Source organism: Hippocampus guttulatus, chromosome 6 (genome assembly GCF_054856545.1).
Source record: "Hippocampus guttulatus isolate MCC_2025c chromosome 6, RoL_Hgut_1.0, whole genome shotgun sequence".
Lineage (NCBI taxonomy): Eukaryota > Metazoa > Chordata > Actinopteri > Syngnathiformes > Syngnathidae > Hippocampus > Hippocampus guttulatus.
The window spans coordinates 17,731,382-17,757,525 of NC_141266.1; the positions used below are offsets into that span (position 1 = coordinate 17,731,382).

The 26,144-nt window shown below is 42.8% G+C and overlaps 2 protein-coding genes across 4 annotated transcripts; one reads left to right on the plus strand and one right to left on the minus strand.

The window, feature by feature from the left end:
• The first annotated feature begins 370 nt into the window (after positions 1 to 370).
• rab11al (RAB11a, member RAS oncogene family, like) lies at positions 371 to 10,255 on the plus strand. 3 transcript variants are annotated; one of them, XR_015101169.1, is made up of 6 exons: positions 374 to 608; positions 3,358 to 3,553; positions 4,136 to 4,329; positions 5,727 to 5,807; positions 7,260 to 8,491; positions 10,056 to 10,255. XR_015101169.1 is itself a non-coding variant. In XM_086113386.1 (5 exons), exons 1-5 carry the CDS (start codon positions 569 to 571, stop codon positions 10,130 to 10,132), a joined length of 588 nt encoding a protein of 195 aa, XP_085969512.1. In that variant the 5' UTR covers positions 371 to 568; the 3' UTR covers positions 10,133 to 10,255. The 3 variants fall into 3 exon arrangements, 2 of the variants coding, with proteins under 2 accessions (XP_085969512.1, XP_085969511.1); XM_086113386.1 differs by lacking the exon at positions 7,260 to 8,491 and having other exon boundaries at positions 371 to 608; XM_086113385.1 differs by lacking the exon at positions 10,056 to 10,255 and having other exon boundaries at positions 7,260 to 9,357.
• A 5,641-nt stretch (positions 10,256 to 15,896) lies between these two features.
• Positions 15,897 to 24,590, minus strand: mex3a (mex-3 RNA binding family member A). Its single transcript, XM_086113384.1, has 2 exons — positions 23,958 to 24,590; positions 15,897 to 18,726 (listed from the first exon to the last, which is right to left on the minus strand). Exons 1-2 carry the CDS (start codon positions 24,547 to 24,549, stop codon positions 17,603 to 17,605), a joined length of 1,716 nt encoding a protein of 571 aa, XP_085969510.1. The 5' UTR covers positions 24,550 to 24,590; the 3' UTR covers positions 15,897 to 17,602.
• Between the last annotated feature and the right edge of the window lie 1,554 nt (positions 24,591 to 26,144).

A 26,144-nucleotide genomic window follows, 5' to 3' on the forward strand; every position in this document is an offset into this window, starting at 1 on the left:
AGTCAACAGGTTTGTGACGGCGCAAATTAAACTCGTAAATCAAGGTACTATAGGGAGTGCAAGTCAAAAGTCGACAGAAGAACAAATACAGTACTAAAAACAAATTCGAGCTGAAAACTGCTTGAGTGCGTGTTTGTGTGCTCACTGAGGGCTGCTGCTTTGGTTGATATCACCTGTTGAGGCTCTGAGCCACCTGCGTCACCCACAGGATCCCAAATCATAAATGACACCGCTGCTGACCAATCCCGTCACAGCGCGTGACAGGTGTCAGCCAGCCACGGACCAATGGGAGTTTAGCGGAGGCGTGACGAACAGGCGACGTCACGCCAGTGCTGCCGCTCAGGTTTGCTGCAACTAGTGGTGACAAGAATACGGAGACCGTACGAGGAAGACGACGACAAACTTTGCCTCACGCTTTTCCTTTTTCCGAGGGGGAGACGAGACGGCATCACCGCTCACGACGTGTTGTTTGACCGGCTTGACGTTCGCCTCCCGCTGTCATCGTTTCTCTGGTCATAGAAGTTCGCTCGACTGGTACGAACACGAGCGCGTCGAGTGAGGCAAAACTATGACGGGCCGGGAAGATGAATATGATTATCTCTTCAAAGGTAAGTCGCTCCATTTTGTCCCCCACCCGCCCCCATTCTATTAGCTTGCTACCTTTAGCTTACCTTCGTTTAAGTGACGACGAACTTGTCTTCCTCCGATGACTTCACATCAATCTGAGGGGGAGGGATGGCACCTGTTGCTACACACGTAAGCACTTTTAAAGCTACCCCACCATGCCATGACTCCTAACATAAGATCACTTTTGTCAAGCTAAGCCAACCGGCATGTGATGTGGCAAGTAGTCATCTTGCCCAAACCGGTTGACATTGCAATCATCTTTGGACGACGTGAGGCCACGAAAACGCAAAAAAAAAAATGCCCCTGCCTATTTACTGGAAATGTCATGTGACAACTGTCACTTACCAACAAAAACGACAATAGAGGCCGTCTCTGTTCAATTTCAAGAGACTGGTGGATAAACACTGCCGTTCTAAAGTTTGGTGTTACATAGAAATGTGCTTTATTTATTGTTTGAAAGGAAATCACGTTAGTCTCAATAGAGATGTGCACATACGTATTATTCCGTTGCAAAGATTAGTTAAAGATATCGTCATGTTGTTTTATTCTGAAATCATAGCAAAAATAAAAAAATTCTCCAATGAAAATAACACCAAAACTATCCAGAAATAGTCTCTATTTTCCCCCTAATCAAAACACGTGTACAGTACATGATGATTTTAAAGTGTACTGTAAATAGAGTTGAGGATCAAATTACTGTACCTAATAGAGGTCCGATACAAATTACAATAAATCATGAAATAATAGTGATAACAAAGTACTAATAATGAACAAAATGTTCTTTTGGAATTAAATGTATTCAAATGTATTTAAAACTGCAGTGCCTCCCATGTGTCTTAGATCAAACTGTAGCAGTCTTCATGTTGCCATTCTGCTGTTCCACAAGCATTAGATTAATCAGAAATATAGTCTTGACCAATCTTTCTCAACCTTTTTTGAGCCAAAGCACATATTTTACACTAGAAAAAAAAATCTCATGTCACAAAAATTGGATACAAAGGTTTAATTGCCATCCAGTGGAAGAACATTTAATAGTTCTGTCTGTCACTATGTGTCACTGCCGTATTTGTAATTTTTAAATAGTAATTTTAAAACAAATTGGTAAACTGCATCCGTGATGATCTCTTATGGGATAGCCGTTGGGAATCACTTGTCTCTTACTTTAAAAGACCTACGTGTTCTAAGTGACCACAAACCTTTGCAATCTCATTTGCATTTAAGTAAGAGCCACTAAGTTCATACTACCGCCATGACACACAGCGCTAGCTTAACTTTTGGCCCCTATCACATTTCACTCACTGAGAACATTGAGAATGTGCTGAATGTTTTACCCCCAGATAAGGCTTTTTAATGCCTTTTATTCCAATGCTGGCATGGCCACAGATGCAACTTGGCTTACACCACACATAAAAAATGTCAAAAGGAACAGGCTGGCATCAGCCGGTGCAAACAGTCATTCATAGTTGTACCTTGACATGAACAAGAGGAACTTAGCCTGAAACAAGTTGTCAAACTGGAAATACCTGCATGAAGTGTGTGTGAATGTGAGTGTGTGTGTGTTCACTTAAAGCCATACAAAAGCTTTGTCACAGAGCAAAGAGAAGATGAGATTTGGTTCCAGGCAGACTGGCATCAGCAAAAATTGGAGTGACAAAGTGCGGATGGCAGTCAGGTGCCTTAGGTTTTATTGCTTTTGAACTTTTTACGCCTATCCTTTTGTTCTTTTAATGCACCTATGTTGTTGACTGAGTCGACACAGGAAGTTGTCCACAGCCGTCCCATTTTAGGCTTCCTTAGCTTCTTCTTTCACTTCACTCGCCAGAAAAATTGGAAACAGCATATTTGTCTATTTCCATATAAGTATGCGTCACTATGAACCTAAAAAGTCAATAAAATGACAATAAAAAGTAATTTTACTCTCTAAAGCGACTGTTCCTGCTTATGTTAATTTACAACATTACACTGCCTTTTTTCGTGATTTATCATAATTTTAAGTAATTTAGTAAGACATGTGTAGCAGTATTTTTGTCATATTGTGAACTGATTTAAACAATCTTTTTCAATTAAAAAAAAAATCATTTAGGGGGTTACGTAGAGCAGACTCTGATCTTATCCAACCAAACAGGTTCATCCTCCCAGAATTAGCTTCATGGCTCAGGTGAACATCCACTGGCTTTGGGGAAGGCTGGTACGTCATTAGAAATGGGTGTGGGGGTTGATGTTTTGATATAAGCGCTGTCAGGAAAGTATCTTTTGTCGGCAGAAACGTCAACAATGTGCTTTGTGGATGGGCGTGTAACAGAGACATAATTGTAACCCTTGTCTTAATGGTTGCCTAATGATTCTTCTCCTCCACCCAACATTCAGGACAAATGGTGATAACTTTTCAAGATCTAGTAGACTGCCCATTTGTTTGACACCATATTTGCTCTGACTAACACATCGCAGCAGTGTTGAAACATGACTTGGTTTGTTTGTCAATGCAGTTGCTGCAAGCCGTAGCACTAAACTTCCTATTTCGTAAAGGTGGGATGGCATCAGGCTGACAAAAAAAAATCGGAATATGAGGAAGTTAGAAGTACCGAATTAAGTCATGATTCATGATTGAGCATTTTAAGAAATGTCCATAACAAAATAGATTGTTTCAATTTATAGCCGTGAACAGCGGTGGTCTATTTCAATGTTGATGCTAACGCGAGTATTTCTCTGTTTCCTCTCCTCCACCATTAGTGGTGCTGATCGGTGACTCCGGCGTCGGGAAGAGCAACCTGCTGTCCCGCTTCACCCGCAATGAGTTCAACCTGGAGAGCAAGAGCACCATCGGTGTGGAGTTTGCCACGCGCAGCATCCAAGTGGAGGGCAAAACCATCAAGGCGCAGATCTGGGACACTGCAGGACAAGAACGATACCGGGCCATCACTTCTGCGTCAGTGCAATACCCTTATTTGATATTTAATCACATTTATCGCATTACAGTTTATCACGGGGGCAGACGGTCTGGACCCACCCACAACAGGAGAAAATCTGCAGCAAAGAGGACAATAAAACTTTCCGGAAAAAGCTATGAAAGCCCATACAAAAGGATCTCTATGTACCGCAGATTTCCACAAAAAGTATATGTACCACCCAAAAAAAAAAGTGAGACATTGTAGGGCAGGCGTGTCAAACTCATTTTTGTTGCAGGCCACATTATAATTACCGTTTCCCTTGGATGGCCGTTATGACTGAAACTATATAACGAAGTCACGAATAACGTGTTATTCAATTATTGTTGAACTGTAATGAAGGCTTTGCTAACAAGAAAATGCTTACAATACGTCACTGATTTACTACATATGAAAATTAGACATTTTGGTACAGATTTGAGCAAGTATCATAGAAGTTGTCATCTTTGTGGCGGGCCACACCTGGCCCCCAGGCCTTGAGTTTGACACCGATGTTGTAGGGCCACAATTTAGTGGGAAAACTGTAAAGGTGTGCTGAATGTCATCCTGTTACTATTTCACAGGTACTACCGCGGCGCCGTGGGAGCACTGCTGGTCTATGACATCGCCAAGCATCTGACGTATGAGAACGCCGAGCGCTGGTTGAAGGAGCTGCAGGATCACGCTGACAGCAACATCGTCATCATGCTAGTGGGCAATAAAAGCGACCTGCGCCACCTGAGAGCCGTGCCGACCGACGAGGCCCGGGACTTTGCAGGTGCCTCCTCCGGATCATTGATACTTGAATCCATCATTACATCAGGGCTGAAGAGAATTTTATTTGATTTTTGTTCACAATTCACATTTCCCGCGACAGTAATACCCTTTGAGACGAACCTTGCGTCCAGAACAGTCCTGATTGTTCTTTTCCTCTTTTTCCCAGAGTACACGATGTCCAAATTTCCCAAAACAATTTGTAATGATGACTCGTCAGACCACAGAACACTTTTCCACTTTGCGTCAGTCCATCTAAGATGAGCTTGGGCCCAGAAACTTTAGTGGCGTTTCTGGATGTTGTTGAGAAATGGCTTTTACTTGGCATAGTTGAGTTTTTTTTGTTGTTGTTCTTGCACTTAGGGATAGATCTGTTTGAACATTGGTTTTTTTGAAGTGTTCCTGAGCCATGTGGTGATATCAGTTTTTGATCCGGTGCCACCTGAGGAATCGAAGGTCGCTGGCATTCAATGTTGGTTTTCGGCCTTGCTGCTTACAAGCAGTGGTTTCTCCAAATTCTCAGAACCTTTTGATGACATTATGGACCACAGGTGATGAAATCCCGAAATTCCTTGCTATTGTACGTTGAGGAACGTATTGTCCTGAAACTGTTTGACTATTTTCTTACACAGTTGTTCACAAAGAAGTGAACCTTGCCCCATCTTTGCGTAGGAATGGCTGAGCAATTCAGGGAAGCTCCTTTTATACCCTATCATGGCACCCACTTGTTCCCAGTTAGCCTATTCCCCTGTAGGATGTTCCAAACAGGTGTTCGATGAGCATTTCTCAACTTTCTCAGTCTTTTTTTGCCCGCAATTTCGGAATGTGTTGCAATCCTTGGTTAATGATTATTTGCGAAAAATAATTACATTTCTCAGTTTGAACATTAAACATCCTGTCTTTGTTGTGTATTCAATTAAATATCGGTTGAATATGATTTGCCAATTATTGTTTTTCTATGTTCAACATCCTCACTTCATTGGAATTGGGTTTGTTGGATTGATTTTTGAAAAAGTAAGAAATTTACCACATTTGGACATATAAGATTTCCGCCTGACAACGCCGATATTTACATTGCTTCTGCATTTCCCAATCGCTCTTCAAATCCTGAAATTGCCACATTTTTCATGTTACGTAATAATTGAATAAACATCAATAGTTTACATTTATAGTTTTTTTTTAAAAAACAAATCTACCTCCTTCCACATTTCTAGACTGACTCAGGCATTCCATTTTCAAGTCTCACGTTCTACATTTCATCAGTTCAATGAATTCCACAGCATTTCCATTCAGCGTCAGCTCTTCAGCATTCACACAAGCTTTCTACAGATATTGCATTCTCTAGTTTAGCTTATTATTGCAGGCTTCTGATGGCATTATCTGTTTGTTTTGTTTTTATAGAAAAACATCGCTTGTCTTTCCTGGAGACGTCGGCCTTAGACTCGTCTAATGTGGAGCTTGCCTTCCAGACTATCCTCACAGGTGACTTTTATTTTATTACAGTTTTTGGAAGGTGTGTTATAATTTAAATGACATCTTCAATGCAATGATTTGAATGGCCGGCAGCACAATGGACGAATACTTAGAATGTCTGCCTCACACTTCTGAGGTTCGAATCTTTGCTGTGGCCGTCCTGTGTGGAGTTTGCATGTTTGCCGGCGTACCTGGGGAAAATCCCACACGATTGGGTGCTATCATAAAGGAACTCACAAAAATGTCTGAAGGACTTATGCCCAAAAATTTATAGGGAATTACACGTTTTGGCTTGTTGCACCAATTATGGGTGAATTCCAGGACTTTGACAAACTCCGACTCGGACGCCCCCCCCCCCCCCCCTCCCCACACACACAAATGACAAATGGGGGTTCTCTAAAAGTAAAAAGAAGAGAAAGAGACCAATTTTAGTTTATTTCGAAAGATTTACAAGCAAATGACACTGATTCAAAAGAATGGACTTGGAGTATTTGAAGAAAGGCACATTGCGAGATCTTGAATAATCAGTTTTGGTTCAACGCCCCACTTGGTGACAACGCAGGAGTCGGGGATCGCTGCACTCGACAAAATCCCCTGATGTCACCACACCATCTGTTGTCTGCCTGTAGATGGCAGCAACATCCGCGTAATCGTGTTCTTGCATCGATGGGTGCACTCGGGCAACCTCAAAGCCCCCCTCTCAGCTCCCTGCACCTGCATTGTATTAATTCACATCAGTGGATTAATGTGTTGTATAGCTGAACTGGAATTGAGTTAATGACTTCCCAAAATGGACCACCTTGCTTCACTTCGGTCTGAAGATTTTGCATCGCCTGCCGTTTGAGAACTTTGTGACACCTCAACTTCAATTACAGCATCCAGCCTTAGCTCTTGGGAATGTAGAAGCGACATCCATGAGCTGCGGCTGCAGCAGCTAATGTTAATGGCCTCACCACGAGTTGAAAAGAAAGCATGAGTGTGTATTTAGTGGGGAATGGCAAAGTTAATTCTTTTCTTTTTGTTGTACAGTGAAGACATTTGGGTTTCAGATCAAAGGATGAATATGAGACCAAAGTTCAGAATTCCAGTTTGGACTGCGTGGTATTTACATCACCATGGCAACACCGTAGTATCTTGAAACGCCCATCAGTCACATGTTCCAATAATTTTGCTCCGTTGAAAAGTGGATGACTTGAAAGAAAAGATGCTCTGTCGTGAGTTGTTTAACACATCTAGATGTAAAGATCATGACATACAAGCTCTATTTATGAACTTTTGTCTCATATTCATTTTTTGATCCCAAACCCAAATCCCTCCAGTGCAATGCAAAAACAAAGGAATTGACCTTGCCCTTCCAATAGTTTTGGAGGGGACTGTACGAAACCCCCCCCCCCCAATGTCTGTCTTTCTCTCTCTCTTTCTTTCTCCCTTTTTTCTCTCCCTCTCCGTATCCCCGCTCAGCCATCTACAACATCGTGTCACAGCGGCAGATGTCGGGACGTAGCGACTCGGACTTCTCGCCCGCCTCCAATGTGGTGCCCATCACAGTGGAGCCCACACAGAACGCGTCCAACAAGGGCATGTGCTGCCAGAACAACTGAGAGCCTCACAGCGACAGTTAGATGCAGACAGACAGACAGACAGACACACAGGTGGGGAAGACCAAGAAGTGGGTAGAGATAACCACTTCACTTCTTCACAAGGACTATTGTAGGGAGGGCTGTACGTACATTATCCATGTTTAACCCTCCTGTTACCTTGGTTTCTCAGGAGTAGCGTTAATGTTCCTTTGGTCATTTTGACCCATTACGAAAAAAAATCAAAAATAAATAAGGGTTATAGCTATGGTGGCAACATTTCCGGAAAGTTTCTGTGAGGGAGGGGGGTTCAGATGGGCACTTTTGGAAATATTACACATTGGAAATTTTCCATGGGAGTTCATTGTAAATTGAGGGTAATTTCATGGAAAGGTATAATATAAACATTTTGTTTTGTCGTATACAGACATCTCTATAAATTATGAAGATAGCTCTTCTTGCCTGTCACGTTACCTAATTGCTCCCCCTTTTTTTTTTCTCCCACACTTGGTTCGAGCGGTGGTGAATTGCATCACGGTACTATTGTTCAGTGAACCCCCACTATTCATGGAGGATTGGGAGTAAGCCCTCCCACAGAAATCCCCCCCCCCCACCCCTGCAAAAGGCTTCATGATTGTCCGTAGACGCCACGACAGTGGCCATACAACGTATTTCCTTGGGACCAAGAGACCATAAAATGTCACCCAAATACTTTGTTAGACAAGGCTTTGGCCTGGTTAAATGACGTGCCTCCTTTCACTTGAATACTGCAACATGGCGCAAAGCCATTATGGATATTAGAGGGGTTCGCTGTCATTTATTGCAAAGGTATTAAAAATCAATCATTTTGTTTTGTCATAACCAGGCACCCATGCAAACATAAATCGCTCTCCTTGCACAAATCTAAGCGGGTGAACAACAGTCAGGGTTTGGCTAAAATCTCAATGTGTTTAAGTGCCCCGATAAGAGCCAACCTGCAAATGTATCCGTTTCTCCATTTTTTTTGTTGTGTTTTTTTGTTAGTTCCCATGGTCAATTTCTAACTTTGAACATTCTCAGGATTTTGCATCCCGAGTTGTATCGCATGGTGATGCACCATCGCCATCAAGATTTACAGTTAAGTCACGATACTTCTTACTTTTTACATATCTTTGCTTTTGAATGTCGGTTTGACATAAGAGCGGGTTTAAATGGAGGAGAGGTTGAGGAAGTTTAGCACTCTGTAAAAGTTAAAGTTACTAGTTTAATAATCCCCCCCATAAAAAAAATAAATTTCCTGCCACCGCCAGTCGAACCTTCCCAAAGACTGTCGCCACTTCCCTCAATTGCTCAATGTCTCATCCCAAAATATTTATTGAACACTACGTTCTATGCTTTTAATTGCATTGATTTTTAAAATTCACGCTTAATCTTTGTGAGGACATCCGCCTCTCCAAAAGGGGCGACAAGGAGTCATATTTCATAAATGCACATGTTGGATCCTGGTCTGACTTCTTCAGATTTTTCTGGCAGACCGGTGGGGGACTCGGAGGCACATCTCCCCCTTTTCGTGAGATAAATGGATGGAACCTCCTTAGCTTTTTTTTTTTTTAATGTAAATACCGGAGACTCTTTTACTGCTTTCTGTCTTAGTTGGACCAGGACATTAACAAAAAAAAAAAATTTTGCCTTGCAGAGGTCAACCCTCGCTTGTCTTTCCTGCGGGGAGGTATTTTTGTTTATTACCTTTTAAAATAATAAAAAGTTGCTAGAGTGTGTTAGTAAGGGCTTGATTTAAATTACACACAATCAGCTGGTGTGTGTGTGTGCGTGTGTGTGTGTGTGTGCGCGCGCGCGCGCTGTGTGGCCTTCACAGGTCTTTAAACTTCGTGGTGCAGGACAGGGCTTTTATTGTTTGTTTTTTTAAAAAAGGAAACGCAAACCACTATTCTAATATGTATATTGGACTGTATATGTGCAAATAAATTTGATTTGTAGTAGAATGTATTTTATGTCTTCATTTGGTGGAATTTAATGACGTTACTTAATGAGCACGAATTAGAGAATATTAACTTTGCCGGCAGACAATTTTTAAGAATAATAAGCATAAGAAAACCTTTATTCATCTCACAATGGAGAAATTCCCAATTTACAGCAGCAAAGTTATGAAAGGAAGAAAGTTGAAGAACAAAAATTATAGGAGCCGCTGTAAAGGCAGCCACTGCCGCAGCACCATTTTACCACTTCTATTTTCATGACGCAATATATTTCACTTCACTGACTGATTGTCCTTTTGATTGCTGAGGAGATTATATTTAATCTTAACCCTGCTCCTATCTTTTGGTAAAATTGACCAGGTTTGAAAATGGGTAAAAAAAATAATCCACTTTTTTCCATGAACTCGTTCACTGCTGTGGACTTTTATATTTGTCAACTGGAATCCAACCATTTACCTCCACAGACAAATATATTCTTCTGAGGAACACTATTGAGAAGAGCCGCTGATGTTCAGCTCGAACCATGGTGTCAGGGCACTTTTTGTACTCGTATCTGAATTATTTTCCTGTCGAAAGAATTTTCTCAATCTTGTTTTTGTTATTTTGTAGTTTGAGGTGTCACAAAAATACAAAGTGTAAAAGTCTCTGTTCTGCTGAACATGTTTCTTTTCACAAAAAGCTAATTTTCTCTGCTTTTTGATCAGAAACCGGTGCTCCTGGTGAAATCAACTATTGGTCTACTGCTGATTACGGTACTAAAGAAAAACAAACTTTCGGGTGATGGAAGAGAGTGTACACTGTGGTGGTGAATGATTTATCAAAATGCAAAATGTTGGAATTCTGCTTTGGAAATGGCTGGCAGCGAATGAATTAAAAGAAAAAAAAATTTGGAAAAAGTCATTGATTTTATTTCATGCATTGTCCAATTTTCACCCAAATTGATCTTTTTTAATGGTTAAACATGTATTAAATTACAACAACCTGTACTTTTTTTTTTTAAGTAAATGTTCTTTTTGCAAAAAAAAATTCTGAGCACATCTCACTCCATGACCGGGATTGTTTTCATTTTGTTCTTTTTATTAGAAACATTTACAATACATCTTGTATCTTGGAAAAATAACAAAGAACCAGAACTAACATGGAGCAGATACATTAATAATAATAATAATTAATCAATCATAAAAATGTCTTCCAAAAAATGTAATTCACCAAAAAAACATGTGCTATAAGAAATAAACCTGCAATATCACATGCCTCGTCGAGTGCATGGCACACTGTATGTAACAGAGTTCAAAGATTTTTTTTTCTCTCCATTTTTCATTGTTTGTCATTTTTGTTCCCATCCATCAAAAAAAGTTGATGGTCAGCCACAGAGCGCCACACACACAAACACACGCGTGAGGGGGGTAAGGGGTGGGGTGACCCTCTTTTCACCGTTTATAGAGAAACCAGAAACTAACGCCAACTTGATGACGCTGGCCCGTAAACTAACGCATTACCACCACTATTAGACCGGCATGAAGCACGCACACACACATACTATTTGTGCTGCAAATATTGGAAAACGCTACCAAGTGACAAACTGTCGACCGCGTCGGCCGTCTTCGGAGGAAGATTGCGAGTTTTCACCTTTTGGTCCCGTCACGTACAGCAGGAAATGTGTCAAGTTTTGACCAATAAATACATAAACCACAGGACGTTCAAGTTCATTTGCTGTGAGGTGAATGCAAATACTCTATACAGGCCATCCAAAAGTATTGGAACAGTGAGGCAAACTCCTTTGGGTCTACTGATGACCGCAAAATTCAAGGTCGGCGACGTTATGTCTTTTGTGGTCTTCGAAAACAAATCAAGTGCGTCAAATTAGTTTCTTGCTAACTGGATTTGATTTCATCTCCGCAGAAAATTTGTACAAAAATTTGAATTATCCCGGACTTTTTTCCCCAAATATGACTGATAGTTTTTCTCTCTTTCTCAGAACTCATTCGCTGCAGTGGATGTTTGTATACGTCAACCGAAATCCATCCGTTAAGTCTGTCACACACGTCTGTATATTCGTCAAGCGTGTTATTCAACAGGTTGCTGTGGGAAGAGGGCCTCGCCCAGCTTGTCTTTGAAATTCAAGTTTTGAACCCGCTGTAATGACGAATAGATGCCTGTAGGATGGTTCGCTGCTCATATTGTCACAGAAGCAGAACGCAATATTTAGACACCATCATGAGTTAACGTCAACTTAGCAATCATATTTATGTTTGGTTGTCACTATTTTCCATGATTCATAATCTCAAATACACCATGCAAATTGAGTACACGTAATAATATGCCGAGGTGATTATGTAATTTTCAATCATTCACGGCCTTCTGAGGGAACCCAAAACTGGCACTTGGCCACGACCAAAATGAGTTTGACACACCTGCATAGACTGAAACATTGGCTTCTGACGTACTCTCTATTCTTTCCAGGTATTGAACAGAAAACACAACTTCAGCTTGATTTGTGATGAGTTTTTCAGCAAAACTGAAGGAAGTGGCCTCACTGTTCATATAACCCGACGTGGGGACTGCCCGGCATCAAAACTCGCCTCCTTTTGACCTCCGAAAATGCTCCCAACTATGAACATCTAGCCCTAAGTGACCACACGACATACATGCAAACTAGTACAGTAATGAACCTGTTGTGTGTCATGTGTGCTATCTAGTTACAGTACATAGATCTACTACTCTTGAATACCACGGGCCTCAGTTTTGCCTTCGAGGGCCCGCTTAACTCGCTAAAAAAAAAAAAAGTCAGCCATCGTCAAGCTGCTCTGTTGCTGTCAATCCAAAACAAACCAAAAAAAAAAAAAACAAACACACAAAAGTGGAGTTGGCAATGTCCAAAATGACAAGTTTTATGCAGTCAAGACCTTTGACCTTGATTTTGGATTTTGAATCACAGAGGAAATGTGTAATGCAGTCAGTAAGTCAGTACCATGGGCTTACAGGTGAAGGCATATGCGTATATGGGGGGGAGCGGCAAGGGGGAGTTACTAATGCAGGACATGAATAATAATAGTAATAATAATAATACTAATATAATCGAGGCACAAGATTGATGCTCTGTGACTAAAATATCTCCAAATTCTTAAAAAATAGTCTATGCTGTCGTGGGCGTGGCACGAGTGTCGACCGGCGTCCATAACTGTCATAAATAAAACTTTTTTTTTTTTTTACGTAGAAACTGACTTCCCCCACCTTGTTTAGAAATATATTAACTTCTTGTCATTTGAATTAAAAAACAAAACAAAAGGTCTTTTAAATAGGTTTGTTTTCTTAAATAACATCCAGATACTGACTTTTTTTGTTTCCTTACCCCCGCCCCCACACTCTGCGTTCTAAGAAATAAAAACCAATGTTAGCAAAATAGATTTGACAAAACTGTAATGTTTTTTTTCTTTGTCATTTTAACTTACTTTCTATAAATGTATCCTGAACAACTCAAATATATTGAAAACACGTCACAAATTCTTTCCCCTAAACTCCATCCAAAGGAGAAAAAACAACAACAAAAACTTAAAGCTGGTAATAAAACAAATAAGGAGTGCATTAGGTTGAGTTTTGTTCATACATTCAAATGCATTACTTGCTCGATTTTTGTAAAAAGTTGGTTACAATTGCTTAAGTGCATCCATTGAGAATATGGATTTCCTATCACTCCTTCAAAGGGATTCTATGTAAATGCATACGTCCGTTTTCATAGCAAGAAAAAAACCCCATCAACAATTCCTATTTTGACTACAACGGAAAAATCGGAATACAATATTGTAAAAAATAATACTAAAGGAAAAATTAACGACTCGAATGTCGCTGTGAGCCGTTTCCGTCGCCCGTTTCAAGTCGCTCGTCTCTCGATCCAAAGTATTTCATACCGGCACGAGCTGCACAAATGAAACTTATGCACATTTCTTAGCAATCTTATTTTTGTGTAACAATTTTAACTATGCTGCGATGCTGTATACCATTTGGAAAACCCCACGTGAGCCTCGAGGTCGTAAAGCTTTTTGTATGCGGTTAACTCTAAGCTATACGGTACAATATCTTGCTAGCATGCAATGGAAAACTCCAAAGTCAACTCTGAAAATTGTCCTTGTTTTTAACGTCACCCCTATTGTGGAAATAGTGACCCACACATGAAATATGACTCGGTTGTGGGGCGTCTCAGACCTGATATGTTTTCACAGATTTGCTTTCACAATGTACGATATCGCATTTAGAACACTACTAAGTTGGCTCTGGTCATACGTTGGTCTTTGGCTACATGTGACCGTAATACAAAGCAGAGGCGAAGTCTGGAAGACACTCGTTAGCGTCATTAGCATTGTTAGCATCCAATCTCGTCTTTTCATTGCCGTTCAGAAATCCTGAAACGAGTGCTTAATATTCAACATTTCACGCAAAAAAAGACCCTGAAGAGCACAGCAATTTTCCTGGAAGTTTTTTTTTGTTTTTTGTTTTTTTACGAATCAAAGAGCTGCGACAAGCTACCAAATGCTTAAATGCTAATAGTCAAAGTAGTCTGAATGGAATATTACCGTTTATTGCTTCATCTTAATGTACATAGAAAATTGTGTCTTCATTCAGGGGTTATTGTTATTATTATTATTGTTATTACACATATAATTCATCAGAACCTTTATGTATTTCAGATTTTTACAGTACAGGCTTCATAAGGGATATAGAAGCGTCTGATTATGTTAACCCCTTGAAATAATATGTCTTAAACCTATGGATCTATCTCATAAAGGCTAATATTTGAGTCAAAGTGATGGTTAACACAATAATAATAATAATAAGATGTTCTCTTTTTTTCCTGTGTTAAATTGGTGTAGTAGAAGCTTTGTGGAAGCTGGACGTCCGATGCGCAAATAAAAGTGTTATTTATTTACAAAGAGTCTTTGAATACTCGGATATAAAGAGGCAGCCCTCTCTCGTCGTGATAGCGACAAGAAATACAACATAAACAAAAACAAAAGGGAATCCTCATGTGCATGTCTTAGATTCTAGGAAATATTTCACCATCAGTGGTCGGTTTGGTATTCATGAAATGCGCTTCTTCTCTTAGTAAATAAGGTGCTTTACTCTTCATATTTATTTTTGTAAGTGTGTTTTTTTTAACCCTGCTGTTAGGTCTTCAGGAACAGCAGTAATGTTCTTGGGTCATTTTGACTCGTGACATGTAATTTAGCCAAAAGGGTCAGAAACAGAAAGAAAAGTCATTATTAGCTCCATTACAAACATTTCACAGCCAACATGTGACTTTTCATAACCCCAAAACTACTTCATATTACTTCTCTTTCACAATAAAACGGGTCAATTTGACCCGCGACATAACAGACGGGTTAAGGGTGTCATTTCCTGAACCCCCTCCTTAGCCAAGTGTGATTCACATTCTTTAACTTTGAAAAGTTGTTGTAAGGGGTTGGTGCAATGGAAGGCCAACGTGTCAGCCTGAATGGCATTATTGGAATAAAAAAAGTGTAACATTAAGGCATAAAACAAAAATACGGTACTAAGAATATTTTTTTTTTGACTGTGCTGTGCAATTTCTCCATAGAATGATACTCTTTATTTCTACTATCTTGTCCTAGAGTTTAAGTTACTTTTATTTTGTAAGTGTTACACGTGCTATACTTTGTGTTTGGCTCTTAAGAGGAGGCCACGGGCAGGGGCGGGGGGGGGGGGGGGTTCTCTTGAGGGAAGGATGTGGCTGGGACACAATTTAAAATGAGACAGACGTCTTCTCTGTGGGTTGTACAAGATATCGAATCGATATCGCGATACATCACGTCATTATCACTGTATCAGTAGACTCACAATAGATATCGATACTGATACCTTAAAAACAGAATTCAAAACAGTTTAAAGGCTCAAGCTGAGGTGATACGTGTTCTCTTGTATCGATATTGCAATGCAGTGTATCATCAGCAAAATATTGATACCTGATACCTTTAAAACAGTTTGAAGGCTCAAGCGGAAGTGATATTGCAATACATTGCATCATTGGGTATCAATCCCCATTACCTGTAAAACAGTTTGAAGCCTTAAGTCGAGGCGATAGGGATACGATGATCTATTGATATCATGATACATTGCGCCTTTATCACAGTACGGATACACCAATCATCAGTTCTCAATATTTTGAAGAAGTACTACAGTCACCCAGAATCATGTAAATATGCCCCTCTTGTATCTGAAAGCAGCTTGGACAGCCGATCAATCTGATTGGAAACAGATCGTGATTTCTTCCGTCAATACTTTGACAGCAAAAGTTGGGAGTGTTATTATTATTAGCGTCATTATTGTGCTGTAAATGTCATGATGTATCGTGGCTATCAACACACACCTTAACATGTAATTAGATAGTATTGTTCGGCATAATGTGGACTTTACCATTCCCACCCCTAGATGGCCTCCCTTACCGACAAGCCCCCCTCTTTAATTCAACAGTTTAAGCCCGGCAATAACCCATTTGTCCCCCCCCCCCCCCCCCCCCCAGCGCTGGGCCCAGAGCATAATTTGATTCAGAGCGAGGGCGAGTTAAATGGGGCGTTTCCCCCGCTTTCCTGTCAATTACAATTGCCTGATTTCATTCAAGCTAGGGCAGGGGAGTGGGGAGGAGGAGGCCGGGGGTCTCCCATTGGCTGGGGCCCCCAGTGTCCATAGCGAAGGGGCAGCTGCTGGATGTCCCTTACAGTAGCTGGGGTGGGGGGTCAGTGGGTAGGCCTTTTTGGATCTGTCACGTAAACCCTGTTTTGAATTTCACAGTTGGTGCATTTGTGTGCGTGTGTGTGTGGGGGGGGGGGCTATAATAAAGGGGTTAGGCTGGAGAGGTTGGGGGCGTTCACACTACACCTCGTGACAGTGCCTTCTTTTTAACATGGCCACATGTTTTTCATCAATAGTGTGGCTTTCAAATCTCGTATGTTGTGGGGGGGGGGGGGTAGGTTGGGCACGACAGCGGGGGTTGAATTCCCCCCTCCGGTCCGCACCTGGACCAAACCCATTTAATTATCAAAAGAGCGCCCGCCAGGCCCCGCTGTCCGAGTACCCACAGACAATAACGCTCCTCAATCCGAGAGGGGGGTGGGGGGGGGGGGGGGGTCACACTGTAAGCAGCCCAGGGAAGGGGAACATGTGGTCAAAGAAGGGAGACAAAACGGGGGGGCGGGGGGGACCAGTCGAGATAACCCCACACCTGCTCCAGCCAGACGCCCAATACAAAAACAAATTCTCATCTTATCTGCATGCCGTTTGCTCACATTCTTCTCGTGACGAATGTACGAGTGAGAATAAAAAGAAAGTGGTTTGGAGGGGTGTTCGTCGAGGCCAACTGGTCCGATTTCAAAGGCTTTTTTGGGGGGGGGGGGGGTCCTGGGCAAGTAAAAGGAGTCCTTTAAACCACGAGGGGAAGGCAAGCATCACTGAATCTTTTCAGCAGATTACAGCAAACCTTGCGGAATCAATGCCCCCTCCTCCATGACATTCGCTCATTTTGGGAGCCAGTGGTCCAAACAATGGCACAGATAATATGGCGAATAATAATATAACGCCCCCCCACAAAAAAAAAAAAAAAAAAAATCAAGAGTACAGAATAACTATTGAAGAAGTGCTTTGAATAAAATCCATTCACATTTTCTATTGTCAAAGCACAATAAAAGGATTCATTTACCATCAAAAAGTGTGATTGACAACCCTCTTTTAGACCCAAGATGATTGTGTGGTGCGGTGTGAATTGAACAATCCTCCTTCCATATAATCCCACTTCATGGTAACTTGATAATTTAAAAAAAAAATGGAATAGCAGTAATAAAATGTTCACATTTTGTCGGCCTACACTGTGATTCTGCGTTTAGGAATAACAGCAGCAGTCCCATCTTAAAAAACAAAAAGATGAAGGAAAAAAAAATCAAAACCTGAAAAGGTACAATGCTTCTCTTATAAACAAAATTTTTATAAAATATATATGCATATATATGTATATAAAAGAAAAACTGAAAAATATTTCTTATACTTTTTAGTAAAGCAAGCAGTGCCTTCTAAAATAGCTGCTTGATTGTTTTAAAATTTTCCTGAAAAATGAAAAATGTATCGCAATTATAGGAATAAGAATAATAATAACAACCGTAATAAGGGCAACTAATTAGCCGACCGACAAACGAGAGACCAAGAAAAGAAAAGAAAAAAAAACTGTCTAAAAAAGGGACGCGGTTCCTTAGGAGAATATTCGGATGGCCTGAGAGACCTGCGTGTGGCACACGGGACACTCGGGGTGGTTGAGCTCACAGATTCGAATGGCGCACTCCATGCAGAAGAGGTTGTGGCCGCAGGGCACCAGGGCGGCCGTCACTTTGCTCTCAAAGCAGGTCATGCAATCCCGCACGGCCGGCGGCGAGTCCGGTACAGGGAGCCGCCCCGGGAAGCCGCCCTCCCCTGCCGAGGTGGGCTCGCTGTGGGCGCGGCGAGCCTGCGCGTGCGGCGACCCCGACGCCATGCCGCCGACGGACGAGTTGGCCGGCGGCTCCGGGAGCCCCGGCGAGAGTCTAGTAAGGGGCAGCGGGAGCCCTCCGAAGCTCTTGGATCGCTGCTGGGCGTAGAAAGCCATCTGCTTGGGGTAGTCGGGGTCACCCCAACTCTGGGCGCCCTCTGAACCAAAAAAGGAGCAAGGCTTTTCTCCAGAGCTGGAGAAATTTCCCTTATTGTAGATTCCCACTCCCTCGCCGCCCCCGATGGCGTCTGAGAAGTTTTGGCGGTAGCTGCTGGTAAGGGGTTTCCGCTGGCCCCCCTGGAGGCCCCACACTTGCTGGAGTCGACTCTCCAGGCCGCCGCCGCTCCCGCTGCTCCCCGCCGGACTGCTGCCGCCGTTGGGGCCCAGGCAGTCGTTCTCGTTGTTGTGGTCGTGCAGTCCTCCGGTCCGGAAGGCGATGTGCGCCTCAATCTCCTCGCGGGCTCGCTCGGCGTTGCTGGGCGAGCCCGTGATCTCGAAGACGGGGTCCCGGTCCCGGCTAGGCGTGACGATGTACGTGCAGGTCTGCTGCTGGATGCGCTTGATGGTGGAGCCTTTGGGGCCCACCACCAGCCCCACCACTCGGTACGGCACCCTCACCTGGATGGTGGTCTGCCCCGGGAGCGGGGTGGGCGGGGAGCCGCTGAAGGACACACCCAGCTTGTTGCGCGATGCCCTGAGCATGGAGAAGTGCTCGGCGGCGGATATGATCTCGCGGCGGGCCAGGGCCACGTCCTCCTTGCGGCCGGTGATCAAGAACACTGGCTCCTCGCCTCGCACGGGGGTCTTGATGTAGGTGTTGGTCTTGGCCCGCAAGGCTTTTATCTTGCAACCTACAGACACACCGACAAACAGTTTAAAAAAAATGCTTGCGGATATTCTCATTTGTCCAGGTCATTTCTTTCTCAGGGCATTGAGTCAATCGTAACTGGACTGCTCTGTTTGTCGTCGATGTCTCACATCTAATCTGAGAGGTCTTCGTTAGGTCATGCAAGCAAAATTGGTTCGGCGTCTTTCCGAACCAAACCGGGACAGATCGCAACTGGACTGCTTTGTTTGTTTTTCACCTCTCGTCTATGAATGCTTCATCGGTTCATGCAACATGACTTGGTTATGTGGTCTGTCCAAACAACCCCAAGACAGGAAGCTTGCCTTGCATTTTTTTGGTGTTTTTTTTTAACTCATTCACTCCCAAAGACGTTTTTAAACGTCTTTTCAGACTTGGTCCAGAATTGGCTGGTACTGAATGAGTTAATGAGGCAAAAGACTGTGTAAAGCAGTGGTTCTCAAGCTTTTGTCACCAGGTTTCACCTCAAAAACATATTTTGCTGTCAAAGCACCACCGTAATGGGATATTGTGAATCTTCACCTCTTGTCGGTGGGTTTGGAATTTTTTTTCCCCCCTTGTGATAGACAGTACCCGGCACCCTGCTTTGCTTGTCACACCAAAGTCACTCAGAATTTACACCACATTACCCTGAACAGGTTAAACATTTGTTGTTGTTGTTTTTTTTTTGGTTACGTTTACTGACAACAAACAAGCCAACTTCAAGATGGCCAGATCAAACCCTTTGGCGTATGATTATTGAGAACAGCCACGTTGGTGTGAGCACTTCCAAAGCAAACACTTTCTTTACTACTGATGTGGTGGGCCCGAGAAACCACTGCAGATCTATTTGCAGCATCACGGTCATCCTTCAGAGTTTTGACCTCCCCTTGAACTTGCGACCGGGCCACTCGCAGCTTGCTTTTTTGGTCCAGCTGTTGCTCTACGTCTGCTCATTCGTTGGTGGTGGTGGGTGGGTGGGTGTGGAGGGGGGGGGGGGGGGGTGTCACACCTATTTTGTGAATCTGCAGTGAGGCCAGTTTGATATTTTCATGCATTCACTCAGCCGGAACATTGAGCAACAGAGGGAGCCAGCGCCCTGGTTATTGACTGGTCAGGCCTTTCTTAAAGGGACCTGTGCACGAATCGGCAGCTCCTTTCCTTCGCCAGAAGGAAAGAGACACTTTGGGGATTTGTTTTTGTTCCCCCCCCATTCGTACCCGACAACTGCAAACACCCGTGGAGGCACCCCAGCCGGCCGTGCTGGTGGTTTAATGAGGCTAATCGACGCGACAGTGTCGCAGAGGAGCACGGAAGTACACATTCCTGCACGCCGCCTTTTAATCAGTACAAAATGAGCGTCTCAATTAGACAATTACAGGGGCAGAGATTAATCAATCACACAACAAGAATTTACAGTCACTCGAGATGCTTCATTTGTAACGATGGGAACGTTCCAAATGATGCAAGTGGAAGTACGCCAAATTGCTCGGTGATGTGTATGTTGACAACAACATACCATTAAAACAGGGCTCTAAAATTCTGTAAATTTTCATTTTGCAAAATTTCCATGGGAGTTACAGTCGTGTATTTGAATGAATTGGTTTAAACCAGAAATTAACAACTTTGAAGATTGTCTCTTAATAGGGAATTTAAATATACAGTTGCACGTGTGCCTCACAGTGCACAGGGTTCGATTCGGGGCCCCGGCTTTCCTGTGTGGAGTTTGCATGTTCTCCCCGTGCCCGCGTGGGTTATCTCCGGGTCCTCTGGTTTCCTCGCACATTCGAAAAACATGCACGTTAGGTGAATTGTTCACTCTAATTTGTCCGTAGGTGTGATTGTGAGCGCGAATTATTATTTGCTTATGTGTGCCCTGCGTTTGGGTGTACCCCGCCCACTGGCCGTAGTCATCTGGGATAGGCTCTAGCACATCATCGACCCTCGTGAGGTTCAGGTCATGGGTGTTAAAAATGACTGAAAATTTTGTAATGTGCATGCCCGGCCACTAGTTGGCAATGTAAAGCCACGCTACACATATAACATTTTGTAAATAAACAGTTGAGAAGTTAGCAGCAAAAACCTCAGGTCTTCCATTATTGTTTTGATTGTAACAATCTTTGGCTGTGTTGGGAATCATTCACTAATTTCTGAATTGTCTTACTGATATGTCGGGATTTTTATAGAGGTGACGATACAGTTCAGTGAAATGAAAACCATCACCCATTCTGAACCAAATATTCTTTGTCAAAAAATATTCCGTAAAATGTGAAGTCCACACCACACCAGATGTTAGCATGCGGTGCTCTATAGCGTTTACAATTTTTTTTCCAAATTACACAATGCAAAAGATCATCACATGCCAACATCGTGTGTGAGGTGACAGTTAAAATCCTTTTGAGGAATGCTTGTTCCTAAGAATGTTTTTGTTTCCGAATGGACAGAGGATGTGTCCGTGAGATTTCTTTTGACTCATTTCAGGACATAGAGTGGCCTGAAATGATTTTTAAAAAGGGCATCCTAATAAATTTGGTTTTTAGCCAATTTGTACGGAGTTTTAGTTGTCTGAGGGATGCCGCAATCTCTGTGACATTTTTTTTAATTAAATGCTTGATTGTATGCAGGCTCAAAAAGAGCAGTAAAAAAAAAAAAAGGTCTGATTAACATGTTTTGGCGGTTGGAATGCTGCATATTTTTTTAAAGGGCATTTTTATTAATTTAGTTGTTAACAGAATTTTACCCAGTTTTTTTTTTGAGGAATTCCACAATCGCTCTCACTTTTTCTTTTTTTTTTTTGAATAATTGCTTGATTGTATGAGGTCCAAAAAGGATGGGGAAAATGTGTGATTAAAATGTTTTGTGTGTGATAGCAGTTGGAATTCTGCAAATTGATGCAATTTTGATGGAAATTTTTCCTCAGAATGTTGGTTGCTTTCTCAATACCCAGAGGAATGTGGTCATGTGTCTTATGTACACTGACTAGGACTTATTTTGACTTATTTTGTGAAGAATAGCGGCCGGAAAGTGCAAAGTTTTATATTAATAAAGCGTTTCATTGAATCAATACAAGGATGCCACAAAAAAAAATATGTATGGTGGCCCATAAGGTTTATGGTGTCATAAAAGGTAGAGCGCTACTTTTTTCTAAAATGACTTTTTTTTAATTTGGCACAAAAGAAGTACGTTTTTGTGGGTTTGTGTCTAACTGAAAAACAGTAAAAAGTGTGTCATCTCTGTTAGTTTATCTAAAAACTAGTAATTAGGTAATATAGAAATATACATTAAAGAATAAATAACTTTTTGAAACTCATGAAACACACACAATATAGTATGAAATAGAACTTTTTGTTGCAGGTACAATAAAAATCATCAAATAATAGAGTCAATCCGACCAATTTGATTGTACCAATTTCATTATGGATGAATGATATTTTGCACTTGTATGTCATGACCAGCAGAGGCAGTGTTGAGTCGCAACTAGTTTGCTATCAGAAGAAGAACACTTTGTCAGCCATTCAAAGTTGAGCTCTGCTGTGGTTAGTTAGTTCAAAGACGTCATTCCTCCTAAAATTGTACAGAAGTTTGCAATTGTAGCTTCAATCACATATCACATTTGTAATGTTTTTGAATTTTTTTTGTCACATCTGTTGACCTTTTGGGCCACTCTTCTTAAATAAATTAGTCTAAAGAAATCAGATGATTTTTTTTGGCCGTGTGTCCATCCATTCACTAAAATATAGAGCAATTTTGACTTTTTTTAAAATAACGCTTTCAGCTCAGTACTTAATGAAATGAGCTATGGTCATTGTTGCAATCCTTGATAATTCAAATTGCTTGAAACTTTATACAAATGAGAAACTGACCCAAATTTTCACCTTTGTTTTGTTTTGTTTTTTTATCCTGCCTTTAGTGCTAAAAGTGTGAGGAAACAAGTTGTCCTTTTTTTTTAGGAATTTCTTTTTTAGCCTTTGTGCTCCCATACTTGAATAAATTCGTCAAAACTTGCCCTCGTGACGTTCACATAAAACACATTAGGTTTGTTCGGGCACTCATTAGTCTAAATATCGTACAATTTGGAGGCTGTCTAAAATTGCCCAAAAGTTCAGAATTCCCATTGGCATTTTAATGCTTTTATGAATCACATCTTGTTATGTTTTCGGCCACCGTACTTAATGAAATGAGCCCTGGTCATAGTGGCATCCCTGAAAATTAAATCACCACACTGTAAAAACACAACTTGTATTTATTGGGGGGGCTAAAACAGTAATTTAGGTTGGAACCACTTGAAAATAGAAATTATTGACATTAATGGCCACAGTGTTAGCACAACAAAGCAAGCAAGTTCTCACTCCAAAACAATTTGCTGAGCTGTTTTCACGTATATCTTTCATTTGAGGGACAATTACCTCTGTCAACTCTTAATTTCTTTTTTGAAAAGGTGAGAAAGACAATTTTGACATTAGCAAAACTTAAAATATTTCATTGAATTGCCCAACTTCATTTTTTAAAATTGTGTTGTTGCCTTGACATTTGGACTTCACTCAACATTTTTTTAACTGTACATAAACATTGTGTAATTCAAAAACGGAGAAAAATTCTCACGGAAAATAGCAATAATATGACATGTTTACGCTGGCTGACTGACTGGATGGCTCGCTTCCTTTGTCCAAATGTGTCAGTGGGCCATATAGACAAGCCCCCCCCCACACCCCCCAAACATCATCCCAGGCAGAACATGGTGGAAGCCAGACCTCCTTTCTCCACACTGCCAGCCCTCACCCCATACCACCCCCCAACCTTCACCCACTCAGCCACCCACCCTCTCTCCCCACCGCCCTCCTCGCAACAGCACGTTGCCTTTTGAACAGTCTGGCGCGTCCCAGACGACAAAGGAAGCCAACGCTCCGCTGACATTGATGGCGTTGGATTGTGGAATCATGCAGCAGACTCTGGCTTCACTACACGATTGCTTAGAAAAAGGGTACCAGATCAAATTAACAAATCATCCCAAATAAATTTCATAAAAGCTCCTGGATGGTGATGGAACTTATGAGGCAGGAAAAGTGGGAGGCTGATGCCTCATGGAAAAGGAGGAATAAGGGGAGGGGGGTACCCAGAAAAAAAAACACTACCACCACTCCCTTTTCTTTGTTAAAGGTAACATTGGAACCAAAAAAGTTTGCAAAGAAAGCATGCTTCTTTTTTTATTATTATTTTCGGGGGGGGGGGGGGATTTACCTTGCCTGCCCACTATTTCGGCAACATGCTCGGAGCTGGGTACCGGGACGCATTCGGTGATGTTGCAGCCGCGTCCTTTGGGCTCCCCGGACGAGCTCTCGTACAGGGCGCACAACTTGCTCTTGCCTTGGAGGATCGACGCGTCCCCTCCGCCTCCAAGTCCACCGATTCCCCCAATTCCTCCTCCTCCACTGTTGTGGTGGTTGTTGTTGTTGTTGTTGCTCCGGTCTTGCACTCCGCTCGTCGGAGCTCCACCACCTCCTCCTCCTCCTCCTCCACCGTCCTCGCCCTCGCCGAGCCCCAGGAGCGACAGCTGGCCGAGCGCGACCCTTAGGGCGCGGGAGTCTTCCTCGTCGTCGTCTGGGGGCCCGAGCAGACCCGCCTCGCCCCCGAAACCGGAGCCGGCTAGATCGGCGCCGTAGCCCCCGTTTTTCTCCATGATCCCTGCAAGCACCAGCAGGCTCGGCATGGCTAAACAAAAGAGTGGCGCGAGACAAAGACGACGGGGAAGAGACTGGAGAGAGAAACAGCCTCCTCGCAGACGCCTCCTTCCACCGCCCCCCTCCTCTTTTTCTGCGCTAGTCCCTCCCATGGACCGACCCACCAGCCACCCAGTCGACCCTCCCTCCCTCGTACCCCCGCCCCCCAACAGTCCTCCCCTCGCCCCCTGGACCCCCACACTACTACTTCCAGTTAGCTCGCCGGCGAGCTCCAGGGGCGGACGGGACACGCGAGGAGAACGAGGCCGGTTACTGCGCGCTCTTCCCGGGTTGGATTTGCCGTTGGCTCGGGGGTGGGGGGAATGGGGGGACTGGGTGGATGACTGAATGGGGGGGGGGGGGCGACGCTCCACCCAGTCTGGCTCCTACAAGCCTCTCCCCTCCTCATCTTCATGCTCCAAAAGAACCATGTGATGTTCTGTATTATTATATGGATAATCAGCATTTTTGTTCTCTGAAACAACAGAATTTAGGTGCTGGGAAAGAGTGTCATAATTTTCGGACTATTATTATAATTATTATTTATTTTCATTAATAGAAATAATACTTAGTGAGGTTGAATGGGGATTACAGCCCCCCACGCCCATCAATAAAAACATGAAAAAAAATATTTGGATAGTTACTTTTCCCCTCTTTGTTGTTTAGAAAAATAGAGAAACAGCTTCTGACGTCCATTTAAGTCTCCATCATATTTGTACTTTTTCCCTCCCTTACAATATAAATATTAAATTAGTAGTGAAGATGAATATTTGATTATTGTAGTTTGGCTAATCCACTGGAAAGAAATAAACAGGGAATCGGCTTCCATGCCCATGGGAAAGGATGACGTCAACTTTAGTCTTCACGTTTGTACTCGTATTTTTCTTAATAGTAATCCTATAGTGAGGATGGATGGTGGGTTGTTGAGGATATGGGTGGGGGGGGGGGGGGCGGGGGTGGCGCCCATCTAGTGTAACCACGCTTTGCGGCACCACGTTGTCGTCTCCGCATGAGGATGTTATGTATAGACTAGAGGGTGTCTGGCACAGGAGGAGGGGGAGGGATTGAGGTGGGGGGGGGCGGCGTCTGTATATATATTTATATAATATATACTTGGGGGAAGGGAGTTGGCAGACTGCAGATCCTATGTAGGAGGCGGGGGCGAGTACGGGGTCGTCTACGGCCATCCGTACATCCAGTTCTCTACCAAAAAAAAAATTAAAAAAGCGTTTTGCAGAAGCAGCAGCCGTGCCGGCGAACAAAAGAAGCGCACCCGTTGCTTCAGACTCCCCAACAAGATGTCCTCGCACACAAGCCACGCCTGACGGCATGTTGGTGGGAGCACACAAAAGACCCCCTCAACCGCCTTACACAGACAAAAGCCTTTGCACGTACGTTTTTCGAACAGAAGTACAGTAACTACACGTGCTTTTTTGGGGGGGCCCCCCCCCCACCTCTTTGTTTTATTCCTCAGAGTCAAAGTCAAGGTTGGCCATGTGTGTGCACAAGGATGTGAATGACAAGGCAAACTCTGCATGAGCAACATGACACTCTCAAGCTCATAAGCCTTGCTCCCTCCCTCTTCATCCTCCTCCTCATCACTAAAATGTTTTCCATCTCCACGCGCGTTAAATAAAAAAGGCTCCTCTCCATTTCAGCACAGCATTTTGTTTAAAAAAAATAAAAGGGGATGATGAACAATTCTCCA